Consider the following 17,021-nt stretch of genomic DNA (forward strand, 5'->3'; position numbering starts at 1 on the left):
GACCAAGTGAGATAACACAGGTTAAGCAAGCACTTGTCCCACAGACGCTTTGCAGCAAATGTGAGCAGTCGATCTGCTCCCCTTCCTAGCCTCTCTGCCACCCCTCCCCTGCTGCGCACCTGAGCTGAAGCAGTCTTTCCCCCGAAGCAGCTCCAAAGTGGGACAGGACAAGTATGTGACACGTGGTCGTGCACTTTCCCCATTTCTTTCTCTCCTCCTCACTCAAGCTTGCCTCCAGGCTCTCATTCACTTCATTCTTGTTGACCTTTTACTGTTCAGTGCTTGTGACAGCGGAAAGCAAAGTGTCCCAGCTGTGTTTTCCTCCTTACGTTCCCCCACCCCACCCCCTGGTGGTGCAGACTGAGGGTGCATGGCACTTCTCATTTCCAGTTTCACAGTTCCAATCTCCCATTCAAATACCCGATAAGTGTAGCTCTTCAATGTCCCACACACATTTCCTGATTATACCCACTTCTCCCAAGGGGAACTTAAGACCCAGAAAATAGGGTCTTACCCAAAGGCCTCAACTGGTAACTACATATTCTCTACTCTCTGGGAAAGTCTGTCCCACTTTCCAGACCAGGTGTTCTCATTTGGTTGAGAAAGCACCATAACCAACCAGCCCAAGTCATATGACAGGCCCATAAAATTCCATGAGAGCTGACCAGTTTTAGATATTTTTTTTTCATTTGTAATTGTTCGAGTTATCCCTTACATGGCTTGTCTGTGCAGGCTTTTTATTCTTGATGTAAAATGAGGACAAGGACAAAAATGTGTTTGGCATAAATATACATACAATTCATTCAGTGTGGGGTTTTGAAGCCTGCTTTTTTTGTAAAGCTTAACTTTGAAGCAGATGGATTATTTCATGTTGTTAAAATAGCTCACTTTTTGTTTTCTGGTGTTTTTTTTGGGGGGAGGGGGGTTGCTTTTATAACCAGGACTTGGAGTCAGGTGGCAAGAGCAGAGAGCCAGGGGGAGATTTTTGTTATGATGGGATTCTTTTGGTCTTAGATTTCATGCTAAGTACACTTTTTGTGAACAATAAATTGTATAATGAAGCAAAAATTTAAGCACCCATAGTAAACAGTTACTTGATGATATCTGTTTAGATGATAAATCTTCAGAGCAAGCCTGGCTCCCCATTCTTGGATATTTTCATCTTTGGACTCCTAGATAATGTAGTGTTAAATGTCTTTAGGTATTGCACTTTGGCTTAATATAGATTTGCAGAATTGAATTTTTGAGTCCAAGAGTCTTGGCTGCAATGAATGCTTGTTGCTCGACTGCCTATCAGAACACTGGCTGCCACTTGTCAGTGTGTCTTTTCCACTTGAGTTCTCCAACATGGAGTGCCATTATTAGTTTTTAACATTGGCCACTTTGCTAAGCAAATGCTTATTTGTAATGGCTTTAATTTTTATTCCTAATTATCAGGGCCAGCCCCTGAACTTCCTGTCATATAATTTTTCTACTAGAATTTTGGATTTAAAAAAATATATAGGCACACAGCTGTTTACAGAGTGAGTCACTTGGATGCAGAGCTCATGTAGGAGGGTCTTGTATAGGAGAGAGGGCCACAGGTAAAGGAAAGCAATCCCTCACCCCCCCTCAACCCCCCCCCCCCCCCCGCAGTGAAAACCAGCGGTGCATCTAGGCCTCTTGTCTTCCTGCAGTGCCGCCAAGCTCCTGGACAAGAACCCCTTCTCCGTCAGTAACCCGAACCCCCTGCTCCCTTCGCCTGCCAGCCTCCAGCTGGCCCAACTGCAGGCCCAGCTCACCCTCCACCGGCTGAAGTTGGCCCAGACGGCGGTCACCAACAACACTGCGGCCGCCACCGTCCTGAACCAGGTCCTCTCCAAAGTGGCCATGTCCCAGCCTCTCTTCAACCAGCTGAGGCATCCGTCTGTGCTCAGCGGCCCCCACAGCCACGCCGGGGTGCCCCAACATGCTGCCACCATCCCCAGCGCTCGGTTTCCCTCCAGTGCAATCGCCTTTTCGCCTCCCAGCCAGCCACGAGGCCCAGGACCCTCTGTGAGCCTCCCCAGCCAGCCCCCCAACGCCGTGGTGGTCCATCCTTTCAGCGGGGTGATGCCTCAGACCCCTGCCCAGCCGGCAGTCATCCTGGGCATGGGCAAGGCCGGGCCCGCCCCGCCCCCCTCAGCGTTCTATGAGTATGGCAAAGCCAACGCCAGCCAGGCTTACGGCTCAGAGACAGACAGCCAGCCCGGCTTCCTGCCGGCCTCGGCCTCTGCCGCGGGCAGCGTGGCCTACGAAGGGCCCTACAGCCACCCTGGACAAGATGGCCAAGCCGCCTTCTCCAAAGACTTCTATGGACCCAATGCCCAAGCGCCCCCCCTAGCAGGTGGGTTCCCAGGGGAGCAGCCCCCGGGCATGAAAGGTGAGGTAGGAGCGCTGCTACGGGGTGCAAACAGCCAGTGGGAGAGCACCCCCGGCTTCCCTGGTCCCAACAAGCCCGATCTCACAGCAGGTCCCAACCTGTGGCCTCCAGCCTCCAGCCAGCCCTATGAACTGTATGACCCCGAGGAGCCCACTTCAGACAGGACCCCTCCCTCCTTCGGGGGTCGGCTTAACCACAGCAAGCAAGGCTTCAGCGGTGGCCGGCGGAGGGCCAAGGAGGAGCAGGCCCTGCTGCCCGCCGTGGGGCCCCTGCAGGCTCAAGAGCTGAACGACTTCCACGGCGTGGCCCCGCCCCACCTGCCGCACCTCTGCAGCCTCTGCGACAAGAAGGTGTTCGACTTGACGGTGAGTCATCCCAGACCGGCCCCGGAGCTGAGTTTGCCTCCCCCTCCAACAACTCTCACTGCTTGTGTGCTTGACACGTGGGGGGCGGGGCGGCGAGCAGAGCTCTGCCATTGGAGTCTCTGATTTCCATCCTAAGGATTCAAGCCCAGTGAAAGGTATTACATTGGAGAAATGCATTGGGGTTCATCGGCAGAGAAGGGGGCTCAGGAGCGTGTCTCCTCTCTCCTGGGGAAGGCTTTGCCTGTGCTGTAGCCCTAGGAGCTACTGTTCCTCCCAACATGTATGTTACACTGAGTTTAAATGCGGGGAGGGAAGGACATGAGATCATGGGTCAGGGCCAGGACATGGGATCTACACAGATTATTCTAGAAGCTTCAGCTGCATGGTCTGAAGTTTGGAGGCCTGGCCTCACGGTACCTCACCTTTACCCAAAGTCTGTAAAGTGCTTCCCACAACTACAAACACAAGTCCAACAGAGCATAACGTCCCCCTGGAAATGTATGGGTGACCACTGAAATACTCCAGGGCAATTATCCTTTTAACAGCTAACAGTAACTCACAGTACTTCTGGGAGGAAGAAACTGTTACTAACCTCACTTAAAAGGTGAGAAAATGAAGGCCCAGCCGCATACACTGAGTTGGCCTGGGCCACCTGGCTAGAAAGTGACAGGGGAGAGATTAGAACATGGTTCTGATCCTCTTATGAGAGACGCCCTGCCTTCCCTCGTATTTGGTTCCAGAGTCATAGTAAAACCTCTTCTTCAGGGGAGTCATACCATGGGTGTGCTTGGTTCAGGAGCATCTCTGTAGCCCCCATAGTGGGTAACACCACCACACCTGAACCCCCACCGTGCGGCCTGGCTGGAACTAGGTCTGTCACCAGCCTTTGATAAGGTTTTACAATCATTTGAGTCCTCCATCCAGAACCTGAACTCGATACAGAAGTAGGTAGGCATGGAGAAGAGGGTGGGAGACAGGAGGTTGGAATTGGACTCAGAGGTCCCCTCACGGGGGAAGAAGGACTTTGAAGTCTGGGCAGCTGTCAAAGACATACAGGATGTGCAGGTGATGGATGGGTGGAGTGAGTGGGGGGATGGGAGGTGGAGGAGGGAGAGGGAAAGGGGGAATGCTGGGTGCGGTGTGTGTGGCGGGGGGAGAGGGGGGAACAGGCCTTGGTGCCCTGTGCTCCCTGCCCTCATCCTCTGCCTCGCCAAGGACTCCATTCTCCTTTGGTTCCTTTTCTGTCCTTCTGACCTAGGACTGGGAGCTGCATGTGAAAGGGAAGCTGCACACTCAGAAATGCCTGCTCTTCTCTGAAAAGTAAGTGCTGTCCAGGAGCACAGGCCCACGCCTGCGCACAGTCAGCTTCCCCAGAGCTGCTGCCTTGTGACCCATGTGTGTTGCACAGAACCACACAGGCAGAGTCCCCGAGCTTGCACTCAACGCGGGTGACAGACCACACACACAATGAGAAAACTAGACGGCATTTCTGGTGGCAAATGTTAAGCAGAAAGCCACCCTGGATGAGGGTAGGAAGTCTGTGTGTGAATGAATGCACTCTGGGGCTGGGCCTCCTGGAAGCACCAGGGCCCGGGCCCTCTTCTGTTGTAAAGACTTACAGTGTTACTCGGAGTGGGACTGGAGCCACTCCCGGCTCGAGCAAAGGAACCATCTGGTCAGGTCCTACTGAAGAAGACCCTGGTACAGGGGGCAAAGGCAGGCTCCAAGACCAGTGAGGAGTTGGAGAAGAGAGGGTCTAGCCCAGGGATGTGACAAAAAACTAGGGCTCCAGGTTTTGAAATGTGCGCCTTCAAAAGGCCTCCGCTCATTATTCACAAGCGCCAACAGACTGACCATCAACAGGCGAATGGCTAAACAGAACATGGTCAGAACACCTAAGAGACAGCTACTCAGACTTCCAAAGGAAGGAAATTCTGAGCCATACTACAACATGCTTGAACCTCCAGGACATCATGTTAAGTGAAATAAAGCCAGTCCCAAAAGGACAAGGTGCATATAATTCCATTCCTGTGGAATGGAGTTCGAAAGGTCAAACTCATAGAGACAGGAAGTAGAATAAGGATGTCTGGAGTTGGGAGGCTGGATGAGGCCGGTGTTCAATGGGTACAGTCTTGCAAGATGAAGAATTCTGAGGCCAGATAGTGGCAATAGCTGCACAGTGAAAGTAGACCTAATGCCACTGAACTGTATACTGTGGTGAAGATGGTAAATTTCATGGCATTTGTATTTTACCACAGTTAAATATATACATGCATATATATATATATATATATGCATATTACAAAGGCTTCCCTTCCCCTCCCCTTTTTGTGGCAAAATTCATGTAACACTCATCACTTCAACCATTTGATAAAGTTTACAATTAGTAGCATGTCGCACAGGCATAAGGTTGTACAAATAGTACCTAGTTCCAGAACATTCTTAATCACCTCCAGAGAAGACCCCATCCTCACTGAGCAGCCTCGCCATGCCCCTCCCCCAGCCCCTGGGAACCACCAATCTGCTTTTTGTTTATTTATAAATTTGTCATGTAAGTGGGATCATATAATACGTGGCCGTTTATGACTTAAATTTTTAAAAGCTTTACTTGGAGTTTTTTGTTTTTTTTAATCTACACCGTAGCATGTGTGACCTTTTTATGGCTGAATACTATTCCGCTATTTCTATATAATGCGCTTTGCTTCTCTGTTCATCTTTTGATGGGCTTTGGAGGTTATCTCCACCTTTTGCCATAGTGAATAGTGTGGAGATGAGCAGTCATGTGCATGTCTGTCTTCAACTAATTTGGGCTGGGTACTTGGGAGTGGAACTTTTGAATCCTGCAGTCATTCTTTTGGTTTAACTTACTGGGACCCTGGTTCCCACGTCTCCCCCCTCTCCAGTGCTGGCATCCGGTGTGTGCTCGCTTCTTCAGCAGAGGGGACGCTGGGCACCTCCCCCAACAGCACAGCTCTTTACAGCCCCACTGGGAATGAAGGTGAGTCAGGATACGCAGGCTGTCCTGTTTCCCCAACCCAGGGCTCCTTCTATGGCCTTGCCCCTCCCATGCCCTTCTAAGGCAAAATGGTCCCAAGGTACCCACGTGTTCTTTGGCATTGCTGTCTGTCCTTAGTGTCCTCTGAGACACCTTAGCCAAACAACGTTGCCCGTTACAGTGTGCCACAAGGTAGAAGTGTGTCGATCACGAAGAAATATGTTCGGAAGAATTTTTCCGTTCTCTCTTTCCCTATCCTAATCCTGAGCTCTCAAGGAAAAGCTCAGGACTGGTGTCTCACCTGGCCTGTGTCACTTACCCTTCAGATTACGCCTCGACTCTTGGGACGTCGTATGCAGCCATTCCAGCCAGGACCTTTGCTCAGTCGAATCCCACATTTCCTTCGGCTTCCTCCGGGACAAACGTGAGTATGAATGTGTTTCCCCCAATGTTCTATCATCCCCAAAGCCTGTGCATTCCTGGTATGTCCAGGCTGAGAGGGACCGAGGAGACTTGGGAAAAAAAAAAAAACTCAGGCTTTGGGTCATTTAGAAAAGGTCAAGCATCGTTTCAGAGCTGGGTAAGGTGGCTCAAGGCTATCATCCTGGCTGCTCAGCAGGCTGAGACCTGAAGGACTGATTCATACCCACTTTAGAAGAAAAGTCCATGAGACTCCATCTCTAATTAACCAGGAAAATGCCAGACTGGAGGCTGAGTGAGAGTATAAGGTCCTTCAGTTCCAGCCCTACTTTAAAAAAAAGTCCTTTTGTGTAGTCTAACTAATATTGAAACAGATGAGAATTGACATAAATTCTTAAAATTGAAGACACTGACTTTCTAATCTTTGGCTTTTTCTAATCTTTGGCTTTCTAAACTTTGAACTTTTACTTAAAATTTTTTTTGGTGTATTGTTGAAATGGACTACTTTTTGTTTCATTTTGCACTGGGGCTTGAACTCGGGCCTTCGTGCTGGCTAGGCAGGTGCTCTACCCTGGAGCCATACCCCCATCCCTTATAGCTGTATTTTTAAAATAGGGTCTTGTTTTTTTTTGTTTGTTTTTTGTTTTGTTTTGTTTGCCTGGGCTGGCCTAGAAACATGATCCTCCCAATGTCTACCTCCCTAGTAGCTGAGAGTACAGACATGAACCAACATGCTGGGTGAAGTGGACCACTTTCTGTGAGAAGCTAATACTGAAGCTAAAGCCAGAAAATGAATGAAAGTGCATTCGCCAACAAAGAGGTTGCTGGTCCTTTTGGGAAATGGCTGGTGCTTTCTAATCAGCACTGGCTTTTGTTTTTCATTTTGTTCTTTTCTCTATCTAGCATGTACTTTAGACCTCCACAGTCCTAAAGCCTCATCCCTCCCATTTTACACCAGTTGTAACAACTCCCTTTCTCTCTCTCCAGTGTTCAGTCCTGCTGTCTGTAGCCTCCCACCCTGTAGGTAGGGGGAAGGCAGGTGGGAAGGGAACTGGGCAGCCCTGACTATTGGGACTGCATGGACTGAGCCCTGCCAGGGGCGTCTGTTCCAGTGTTTCTGCCTCTGCCTGTGTTTCCCCCGTGTGTGCTGAGATCAGCTGTGACCTCCTTCTCTCTTCTCCTGCTGTGTCCTCTCCCTATGCACAGGGCCTGGGTGCACAGAGGGGAGAAGCAAGCTGGCAAAGTGTAGCTTCCAGGTCCCGGAGAGTTGGGGCGGGGCGGGGGGGGGGAAGGGCCAGGAGCCTGGGTTTCTAGTTCCTGCCTGTTCACTCTCATACTGTGTGAAAATGCTGAGAGAGAGAGAGAGAGACAGACAGACAGACGGTACACCTGTTTAGCAGCACCCATGTTGGTGAAAGAGTTTCCCCTCCGCTGTGCCCAGGGCCATGACAGCTCCTGGGTCCATTCCAAGAGAGCGCAATGGCTGACCTTTGTTTTTAAGGTCAGAGCCCCCAGTGACATGACCTCATGTCTTGCCTTTCATCCCCCGGCACAATCCCTTCCCCACTGTCTCCAGGCACTTTGGACCTTGGAAGCGCTTTTGTTCCCTATCTTGAGGGGAGGGGGACGGACCCTTTAAGCAGTAATGGGGAGGAGACTATGACTAAAATAAGGGAGGCTTGACTCATGAGTGTCACATGATGCATGGCCCCAGCCAGAGCTTGGACAGACTCGCTCCTGGGGTCTCAGCACATGACCGTTGGCACCAAGGAACTGGATGGAGCAGGTGAGGAGGTGGACAGCTCTGGAATCCATCCCAGACCTCATCCCTTCCCTGCAGCGCTGACCATCAAGTCAGAGGCCCTGTGCTTGGACTTGGAGTCAAGAGATATAACTTCAAGTCCTAGTTCTCGAGCCTGGATGCTGAGTGGCCTCAGGCAGGTCATTCACGTCACAGGGAGAATAACTCCTGAAAAACTGACTTTGGGAAGATAAATGACTGGGTCTTTACCCGGTATGCGTCACTTACCTTTTTGATTACGTTTTAAAGTTCTGGAGCATCTGTGTGGTCTTCTGGCAGTGTTCTGATTCAACGGCCAGGACCAGAGGCTGAAAGTGAGGCTCAGGATGGACCACAGAGTGGCCCTGCCCCTCTGTGGATCACATGACAACGTGAAGGACAATGATTTGTAAGCAGTATCCATCCATAGAAGTTACAGGGGTTGTTACTGAGTCATGGAGCCTTTTAGACATTTTAGCTGCAGCGAGTTCTGGGGAAATCCATTCCAGCCCAAGCTGGATTCTTCTGCTAACCGTGGGCCTGAGCCTCAGGGTCAGTGCTGCACTTGTGCGTGAATCTATTAGTTCCTGTAGTTGTATCAGAGTTCCTGTGAAAGCACTTCAAACTTTGTATGTTCCAGACAAGCACTAGCCGTTTGAAGATGCAGGTTATTGATCATCCGGGACAATTCATAATAATACCTAAAAGCTCTGAACATTTCTTCCTCCAAATGGCCAGAAGGGGCGGATTTATAGAAGACATTGTTAAAAACCTTCAGCTCTGTACACGGAGCTAGCAGGCATCATAGGATGATAATAATAGCTAGGAAGTCTACCATATTTACTATGTTCTTAGCATGTTTGTATCCTATTAGCTCACTGAATCAACCCCATCAGGTGGATAATATTCTCAGGATACCATTGGGAGGGCTAGGGAGATTTAATCTATTCCTAAGGTCACAAAGCTGGTGAACGGAGGAGATCTGAACCCAGGCAGCCAGGCTAGGGGAGTTTTATTCTCCACATTAAGCCATGTCACCCACCTTGAAGACTTCTGGGATCTCTTCCTTGATAGGCTGCTTCTCCTTAGCAAGTTCTAGTCCCTTCTCCCTCACCGGGAGGAAGGTCTGAGCCTTCCTTGAGAACATCAGGGACTTCCCTCGCCTTTTCCAACCATAGAGCAAGTAGACAAGGCCAGTCACGCAGGTATGGGCCTTCTTCTGTACCAGGATAGCCTCTTTCAAAATGAATTCAGCCCTTAGAGGGCATTTCCTCCAGATTCTGTGGAATAGGAAATGGATCATTTGACTGGGCTGATCATTACAAGTTCTGTCAAGTCTTTCTTCTCACATGAACCTACCTGCCCCAGAGCATCTGGGGGTTAAGGACAAAGCCTTGACTCTTCTACCATGAGACCATTGTTGCTAGCTCCTACCTTACCCGTTCCCAGTTTCCTGTTCATCCACTTCTCCCTCTCAGGTTTTGGTGTCCTGTTCACCATTTCTAACAAATAGAGTTGAAGGCAGGCACATCTCTCCTTTGGAAAACCTGAAATGCAAAAGTATTGACACGCAAAGTCTGGTTTTGGTTCCAGTACTGGAGTTTGAACTCAGCCTGATCTTTGCTCCTTATTTTGCTCAAGGCTGGAACTCTACCACTTGAGCCCCCAGCTCCATTTCCAGCTTTTAGGAGTTAATTGGAGATAAAGAGTCTCACAGATTTTTCTGCCTGGGCTGGTTTTGAACCTCAATCTCAGATCTCAGTCTCCTCAGTTGCTAGGATTACAGGCGTGAGCCACTCATGCCTGGCAAACATTTGAAGTCCTTCAAGACAAAGAAATGAAGAACTTATTAACAAGCCCCTATAAGCAGCGGGAGAGGCCTGCAGAAACATTTTTTTTGTCGGTTGTGGGGCTTGAACTCTGGGCCTGAACTCTGCTGTTCCTCAGCTCTTCAGCTCAAGGCAAGCACTCTACCACTTGAGCCACAAGTGCCACTTTTAGTTTTCTGGTGGTTTATTGGAGATAAGAGTCTCATGGACTTTCCTGCCTGGACTGGCTTTGAACTGTGATCCTCAGATCTCAGCCTTCTGAGTAGCTAGGATTACAGGTGTGAGCCACCAGTGCCCAGCTCACAGAGACATTTTTTGATGCCCCCCCCATCCCCTGGACAAATACAGACTTACAAGGTGCAGTCCTATCAACCAAGGGCTGGCTACTTACCAAAGGAGAGTAGCCAGGTGCCGATGTGTGGATGTGTGCTCCGATGCCCTTTGTTTATGTAGCATACATTTGACTGCTTACAAAACATGCACTTGTGAAAATTCAATCAGAAAAGAGATCCGAAAGGAGAAGAATGCATCTCCCCGCCATGGAGGGCTTTGCTGTGAGTCCTCCACCAGCGTGCTCTGGTCTCCTGCCAGGGCCTTTCCCATCTGATCCCGTTTATGAACATCTCTTCAGCAGCACATTTCTGTGGAGGAAAACCAGACACAGTCAGGACTGGACCATCATGAGATCACTCACTGGTGTCTGTGGAGCCTGACTGCTGTTAAAAGCACCCTATTTTGAAGCCAGAGAACCAAGCCCCTCAGGGCTCAGAAACAGCCTGCAGAACAACACCCCAAATGACCACCATCCCCGGAATGACCACAAAAGCCATCTGTCACCCCCATCAGCCCCTTCTGGCCACAGCTGCGTCGAATTTAAACTTGCCTCGTCTTTGCTGGAGTCTGAGCCTTTCCTCTCCCAACAGAGATGGTATGGTGGAGCGAAGGTTGTATGCTAGATTTGCTAGCGGTGTATGAATTGTGTGTGTCCCCATACCCTTCCACCTAACCCACCCAGGGTCCCCAGGGATGGGTGTTCCCTTTCACTTAAGCTGCTGTCACTAGCCAGAGTCCAGACAGCTTCTCCTTGGCTGCCTGGTTCGTCATAAACAGAGTGGTCAGGTTTCTAGAAGGGCCCCTAGGGACCTTCTCAGGCTGTAAATAGTTTCCTTGTGCCTGCCTAAGGTGCACTTTGCCTGTGACTGTCCCTGTAAAAACCGCCTTGCTGTTTTCACAGCCTTTGAGGAGTTTATTTAGTTCCAGTGCCACAGATCGGGCCTGTTTGGCCTGATTATACACATCATTTGTGGTGGTTTATTTTTTTGTGGGGGGAGGGCAGCCCTGAGGCTCAAATGCAGGGACTGGGCACTACTTAGCTTCTAAGATCAAGGCTGGTGCCGTACCCCTTGGGCCAGAGCTCTACCTCTGGCTTTTGGTGGTTAGTTGGAGAAACGAATCTCATGAATTTTCCTGCCCAAGCAGGCTTTGAGCCACGATCCTCAGATTTCAGCCTTCAGAGTAGGTCAGATTTGCAGGTGTAAGCCACTAAGTGCCAGGTTTATTCATTGTGTTTGTGGTTTCCTTCTCCCCAGCACTCCCCTGGACCTTTAGGGACTTGTATCAATAAGGAAACAGAGACTCAGGGAAACAGCAATGCTTATGGGAGCCAGAGTTCGAAGTTATAAGTAGCTAGCTGTTTCTAGAACATCTGTCTGTCTGACCCGGCCTTTAGAGTCCATGGCTCAGAGGATTCATTCTGGTCTCCCGATGTCTTTGATGTGCTGGATGTTGTCTATTCCCTCTCCCCAGCACGGTTCTATCTCTTTCACTGCTGCTGGCCCTAAGAAGAAGCTGCCTTTTGAAGTTTCAAAGAGGGAGAGACAGAACATCTGGAAGGATTTTATTTTCTGAGGTTTATTTTTTTCTTTTTACAACTGTTTATTATTTTCTTCCTTGTTGTAAAAGTAATGCACACATAGTATAAACTATTCTAACAGTAACAGATGTAAAAACTAGGAAATTTCTGCCTTGTAGAGAAAACTGAATGTATTTACAAGACTTACATATATACATGCATACATATATATATGTATGTATGCCTTGTAAAAATAAGATAATGCCACTTAATCTGTTGCGGAATTTAGTGTTTTCACTTAACACAAGGTCACTCAATACAGACTTTTATTTTTTGAGTCAAGGTCTTTCTAGGGAGCTCAGAAGAGCCTAGAACTTGTGATCCTTTTGCCTCAGCCTCCTGAGTGCTAGAATTAACAAGTATAGAAAACATGGCTAGCTTTCTCTGTTTATATTTTTTTTTAATTTTTTTTATTGTGAAAATACTGTAAAGAGGGGTTACAATTACATGGGCAAGATAATGAGTACATTTCTTTTTTTAATTTTTATTATTTTTATTGTGAAAATACTGTTCAGAGGGGTTACAATTAGATGGGCAAGATAATGAGTACATTTCTTATCAAGCATTGTAGCCTCCTTCTCCGTTTATATTTTTATGGATTTTTAGATACCTTCCTACATCAGAACATAAAGCTCTGTCTCATTTTTGTAACATATATGTGTTTACCTCAACCTTTCAAGTTTGTAATAGATTTGTTTCAGTGAGACCAGATTTTTAATCATAAATTGACCACAACTTAATTAACCACCAATTATCTTCCTCCTGGACTTCTGTGTCTTTAGATAATCTATAGTGATGAATGTATACCTGTGAGCTCCTGTTTTAACATTCCATGAGGGATAAGGTTTACAGAGATAAATTGCTCAGCATTGAGCCACCAAAGCTCCATCCGCACACAAGTTTGACACAGGTCATACTTGACTTTTTTTTTTTTTGGTCAGTCGTAGGGCTTGAACTCTGGGCCTGGGCACTGTCTTGAGCTCTTCAGCTCAAGGCAAGCACTCTTCCACTTGATCCACAGCACCACTTCCTGTTTTCTGGTGGTTTATTGGAGATAAGAATCTCAAGGACTTTCCTGCCCAGGCTTGCTTTGAACCACGACCTTCAAATCTCAGCCTCCTGAGTAGCTAGGATTACAGGTGTGAGCCACAAGAGAGTGGCTACTTGACTTTTAAGTCAAACTAATATGCTCTATCAAATATTTGAGAACATCAGCAAGGATCTTTGTGACTGCCCTCCAAGTCAGGCCAAGATCCTTAGCTTTAGAATCTGCATGCATCTGCTATCTACATATTGATTGGAATCAGCGTGGTCAGAAGTAGACCTTTGCTGTATGTCTGTCCTTAGATGTGTCTAGCTTACAGTCAGCAGAGGCTCACAGGCTCTTCCAGGTGAAATTAGGTCACCCAAAGAGATCAGGCTGGAGCACAGAAATCGTCTACTGACCATCGAGTCTCCCCTCTGTAGCTGAGACCTCATTTACCCGCAGGCCTGTTGCCCTAAGCCACATCCTTACTAGAACTCTTGCGTTATTGACCTCAGCCTCTTCTTTGAAGTTATGTACAAAGCCAGCACCAAAGGGCACTGGAAGGTCTGAAAACCTTCATAGACAAGTCTTTCATATTTCCACCTAGCTATAAAAGACTCGTGGGTGAGTTGAGAGGTCTGGGGCCCAACCGTATGAACATTAGAAGCAGCATCTGTTTTTAAGTGAGCAGCCCCTGCCTCTGATCTCCCACGAGGGGGCATTCGAGGTTAGTTCCGGCCTGCAGGGAGACTATACCCCCCCAGCCCCTCCTCAGCTGGAAAAAGAAAGTTCCTTTTGGGTTGGTAATTAGGACTTTGGTTACAACCCTGACACCTTAGCTCTTTTAGTGATCTGACCTTGAGCTGGAAAGTCTCAAGTGCACTTGTCACACTTGTGTCTCCTGGGAGCTCTGCTGGCCAAGCCAAGTGCCCAGAGGACAGGCAGGTAGGTGTGAGCTGACCTCATCAATCAGTGCCTCATGTCAGAATTCAGGTTGGTGAGATCTTACCATGCTGTTTAAATCCAACTGCTTTTTCCTTTAAAGTTTAGTTGTGATGTCTTTTAACATATTTCACCCATACCTATAGAAAAAGTTGCCAAAACAAAAAACAAAGCTCCCAAAAAGGAATACAAAACTCCTTTATGGTAATTACCTATTCTTTTCTATTTATTTTCTATTTATTTCATCATTTTCTCACAGTGTCTCCTGTTTGTCCATCTATCTATCCATATCCATCTGTCTATCTAGTCATTCTGTTCCTGAATCATTATTTTAGAATAGGTTGAAGACATTGTGTTTTTAACCTCTATTTCAACAAGAAGTTCCTAAGACGGACTTTCTCTTACATAATCATGCCAATGTTTTTCCTAGTCCAGGGTCCCCACAGCATAGCCTTTAATTGTTCTGGAAAGAAAGAGATGAGCAGTTATTTATAGGAATCTGCTGGATGCCAGACATTGCAACGTGCCATTGCGTCTTCTCAGATTTTGTTCTTCTGGTCTTACTGACAAGCAAACTCAGACTTGGAGAAACTGAGCATTGGACACCCAGCTACTGGGGAGCAGGGGCACAGAGCTGAGTCTATCTGAGTTCTGCCATAGCCCGGACTCTGGTCCCTGTGGTTTGGATGTGAGTCTGTCCTCTGAGAGGTCTCCAGACCTGTGTGTCATCAGTTCACCTCAATGTATCTACCATCTCAACTCCTTCTGGCAGCAGGGTCACTCAGAGAGCAGTGTGGCTCATAAACATAGTGCTTACTCTGGCGTTTCCCTGTGGCATTATAAAGATAAGATCCCACCCAAACTCTGAAAAGTGAGTGTTCTTGTGGAGGTAGAGGGTATAGCAGATGATCACGGAGAGGAAGGGCAAACAGAACTCACTGGGCCAAGGGTGGGAAGACAGAGGCTTCCTGTTGATGCCTAGTGAGCTGAGCACAGTTGGAGACAATGATGATTGTTCCTATGTCTTAGGGTTTAGCTTGGCAAGCCCTCTGAGAAGAGTAGAATTTTAAAGCTTAATGCCACATAAGGACAGATATTCTATTATCCATAAAAGCTTTTTGCCACATCAGCTACCTCCTTCATTCCAGATATTGGAAAACTACAGCCAGAAAGAGAAACTATGTATGCACCTAATCAGTGGCTGGGTTGGGATTTGAACTCAGGTCCTCTGACTTACTGGCTCAGGAAGCTATAAGCTTTTTTTTTTTTTTGGGTCCGGTCGTGGGGCCTGAACTCTGGGTCTGGGCGCTGTCCCTCAGCTCTTCAGCTCAAGGCTAACACTCTACCACTTGAGCCACAGCACCACTTCCGGCTTTTTTCTTTTTGCTTATGTGGTGCTGAGGAATCGAACCCAGGGCCTCGAGCATGCAAGGCAAGTGCTCTACCACTGAGCCACCTTCCCAGCCCCAGCTATAAGCTTTTATAGTCCAAATTCTCCTCTATTATTTTCTCCTGCCTTAAGAACCCACTGTCCAGCAGTTAATGTTTGGAAAGATGTTATCTGCCAAAGTATTTATATTAATAACTAGTTAATGAGCTACCCATTTTTAACTAGCCAAAGACACAGGCACCTCCATCAGATCATCTGGTCAACCAAAGAGAGCTAAGCAACATTCAAAGCAAAACTTTAGAGGACTTAAATTTAATTGAGAAAAGAACAATTCATATGTTGGGCATCCTTCAGAACACAGCCAACCATGGTTCACCATGTGGCCAGGTAGCATTTATGAACAGGGCAGGAAGTGGGGTGCAGGGATAGTTGGATTGGTTTAGGTTTGCCCTGCTCCAATGGGTCTGATCAGTTGGCTACCTATGATGAACTGAAAATCACCTGCTATGATGAGCTAAGAGTCAGCTGTTTGTTACGAAAGTATATTCCTAAGTTAGCCTTTCCATTTGTGTACATACTAAATTGTAAGAACTCAAATTATGGAAGCATCATTAGGCCATGTTTGGTGTAATTTGACACCATATCAGTGGAGTGAAGTATAATATCATTCAACTTTTTGAATGTCCAAAATATTGTTCAGCCTGCCCACTTCAATATAGCAGTCTCCTCTCTAATTTATAGCCTTGTGCAGTTTCAGATCAACTTAGGTCTGAACATTTTAACAGGGAAAATTTCAGAAACTAATGCTTGATATGCTCTGAATAATGTTTATAGCAATTTAGTGTTGTAATTATTCTATCTTATGACTAGTTATTGTTAATCTCTTATTGTCCCTGATTCATAAATGGATCTTTATCATAGGTAGGTATGCATAGAAAAAAGCATAGCATAGATAGGGCTTGAAACTCCCTGAGGTTTCAGGCATTCACTGGGGGCTTGGAACATGTTCCTTACACATAGAAGGGACTCACTTTATTATTAACTTCAAAGACCTTTTGGGTTTGTTAGAGAATCCAGGCACATGCCAGGCTGATGCTCTGTCACTTGAGTAACTCCTCTGACACCCCCACCACCACCCCCCCCGCCAGCCCTCAGGCTAGGCACTGCTATACACCGCTGTAGTCTTGTCCTCATCATACTGATTTCTCAAAGTACTCAGGTGTCGTCAGGGTCTTGGGAACAAACTTTACTCTAGATATTCCATCACGAACCTCCACTCTCCTCCTTGCCCTCCTCCCCTCCTCAGTGCCCTCCTCCCCTCCTCCTTGCCCTCCTGAATGAGGAAGGAGAGAACTTTTCCCTCATTCAGTACTCATAGAGTAATAGGCACAGACATAGGCAAAGAACATAAGGGAAGCTGTTTCTAGAATAGAGTGATAATACCTATTACTTTGCATCTTTTATGACTCAAACATGGTTTTGAGTATTGATTGACTTCAACAACAAAAGGCTATTTCCTTTTAGTGTGTCTGTTTTTTTTTTTTCTCTTGCCAGTCCTGGGGCTTAAACTCAGGGCCTGGGCACTGTCCCCTAGCTTCTTTTGCTCAAAGCTAGCACTCTACCACTTAAGCCACAGCGCACTTTCAGTTTTTTCTGCTTATGTGATACTGAGGAATCGAACCAAGGGCTTCATGCATGCTAGGCAAGCACTCTACCACTAAGCCACATTCCCAGCCCAACAAAAGGCTATTTTCAGAGCAATGATGGAAGAATTTAGATTGAACTTCCCCAAATAAAAATATTGGCAAAAGAACTGAACACATTAAAAAACACTTCTCTTTCTTTTTTTTAAATTTTATTTTATTTGTGAACATATTGTACAGAGGGGTTACAATTACATGGGCAGGATAATGCGTACATTTCTTACCAAGCATTGCAGCCTCCTCCTTTGTTTACCCTT

At 47.2% G+C, this 17,021-nt stretch overlaps 1 protein-coding gene across 1 annotated transcript in view; it reads left to right on the plus strand.

Moving 5' to 3' along the window:
• The window catches only part of Rbm20 (RNA binding motif protein 20), a 62,010-nt gene that overhangs the window by 5,432 nt on the left and 39,557 nt on the right, over positions 1-17,021 (plus strand). Inside the window, exons 2-5 of the mRNA XM_013017603.1 lie at positions 1,677-2,766; positions 4,025-4,086; positions 5,670-5,764; positions 6,088-6,185. Coding sequence (XP_012873057.1) covers positions 1,677-2,766; positions 4,025-4,086; positions 5,670-5,764; positions 6,088-6,185 — 1,345 coding nt within the window. The remainder of the gene's footprint in view (positions 1-1,676; positions 2,767-4,024; positions 4,087-5,669; positions 5,765-6,087; positions 6,186-17,021) is intronic.

This window comes from Dipodomys ordii, unplaced genomic scaffold, assembly GCF_000151885.1.
Source record: "Dipodomys ordii isolate 6190 unplaced genomic scaffold, Dord_2.0 Scaffold36, whole genome shotgun sequence".
In the NCBI taxonomy this organism is placed as follows: Eukaryota; Metazoa; Chordata; class Mammalia; order Rodentia; family Heteromyidae; genus Dipodomys; species Dipodomys ordii.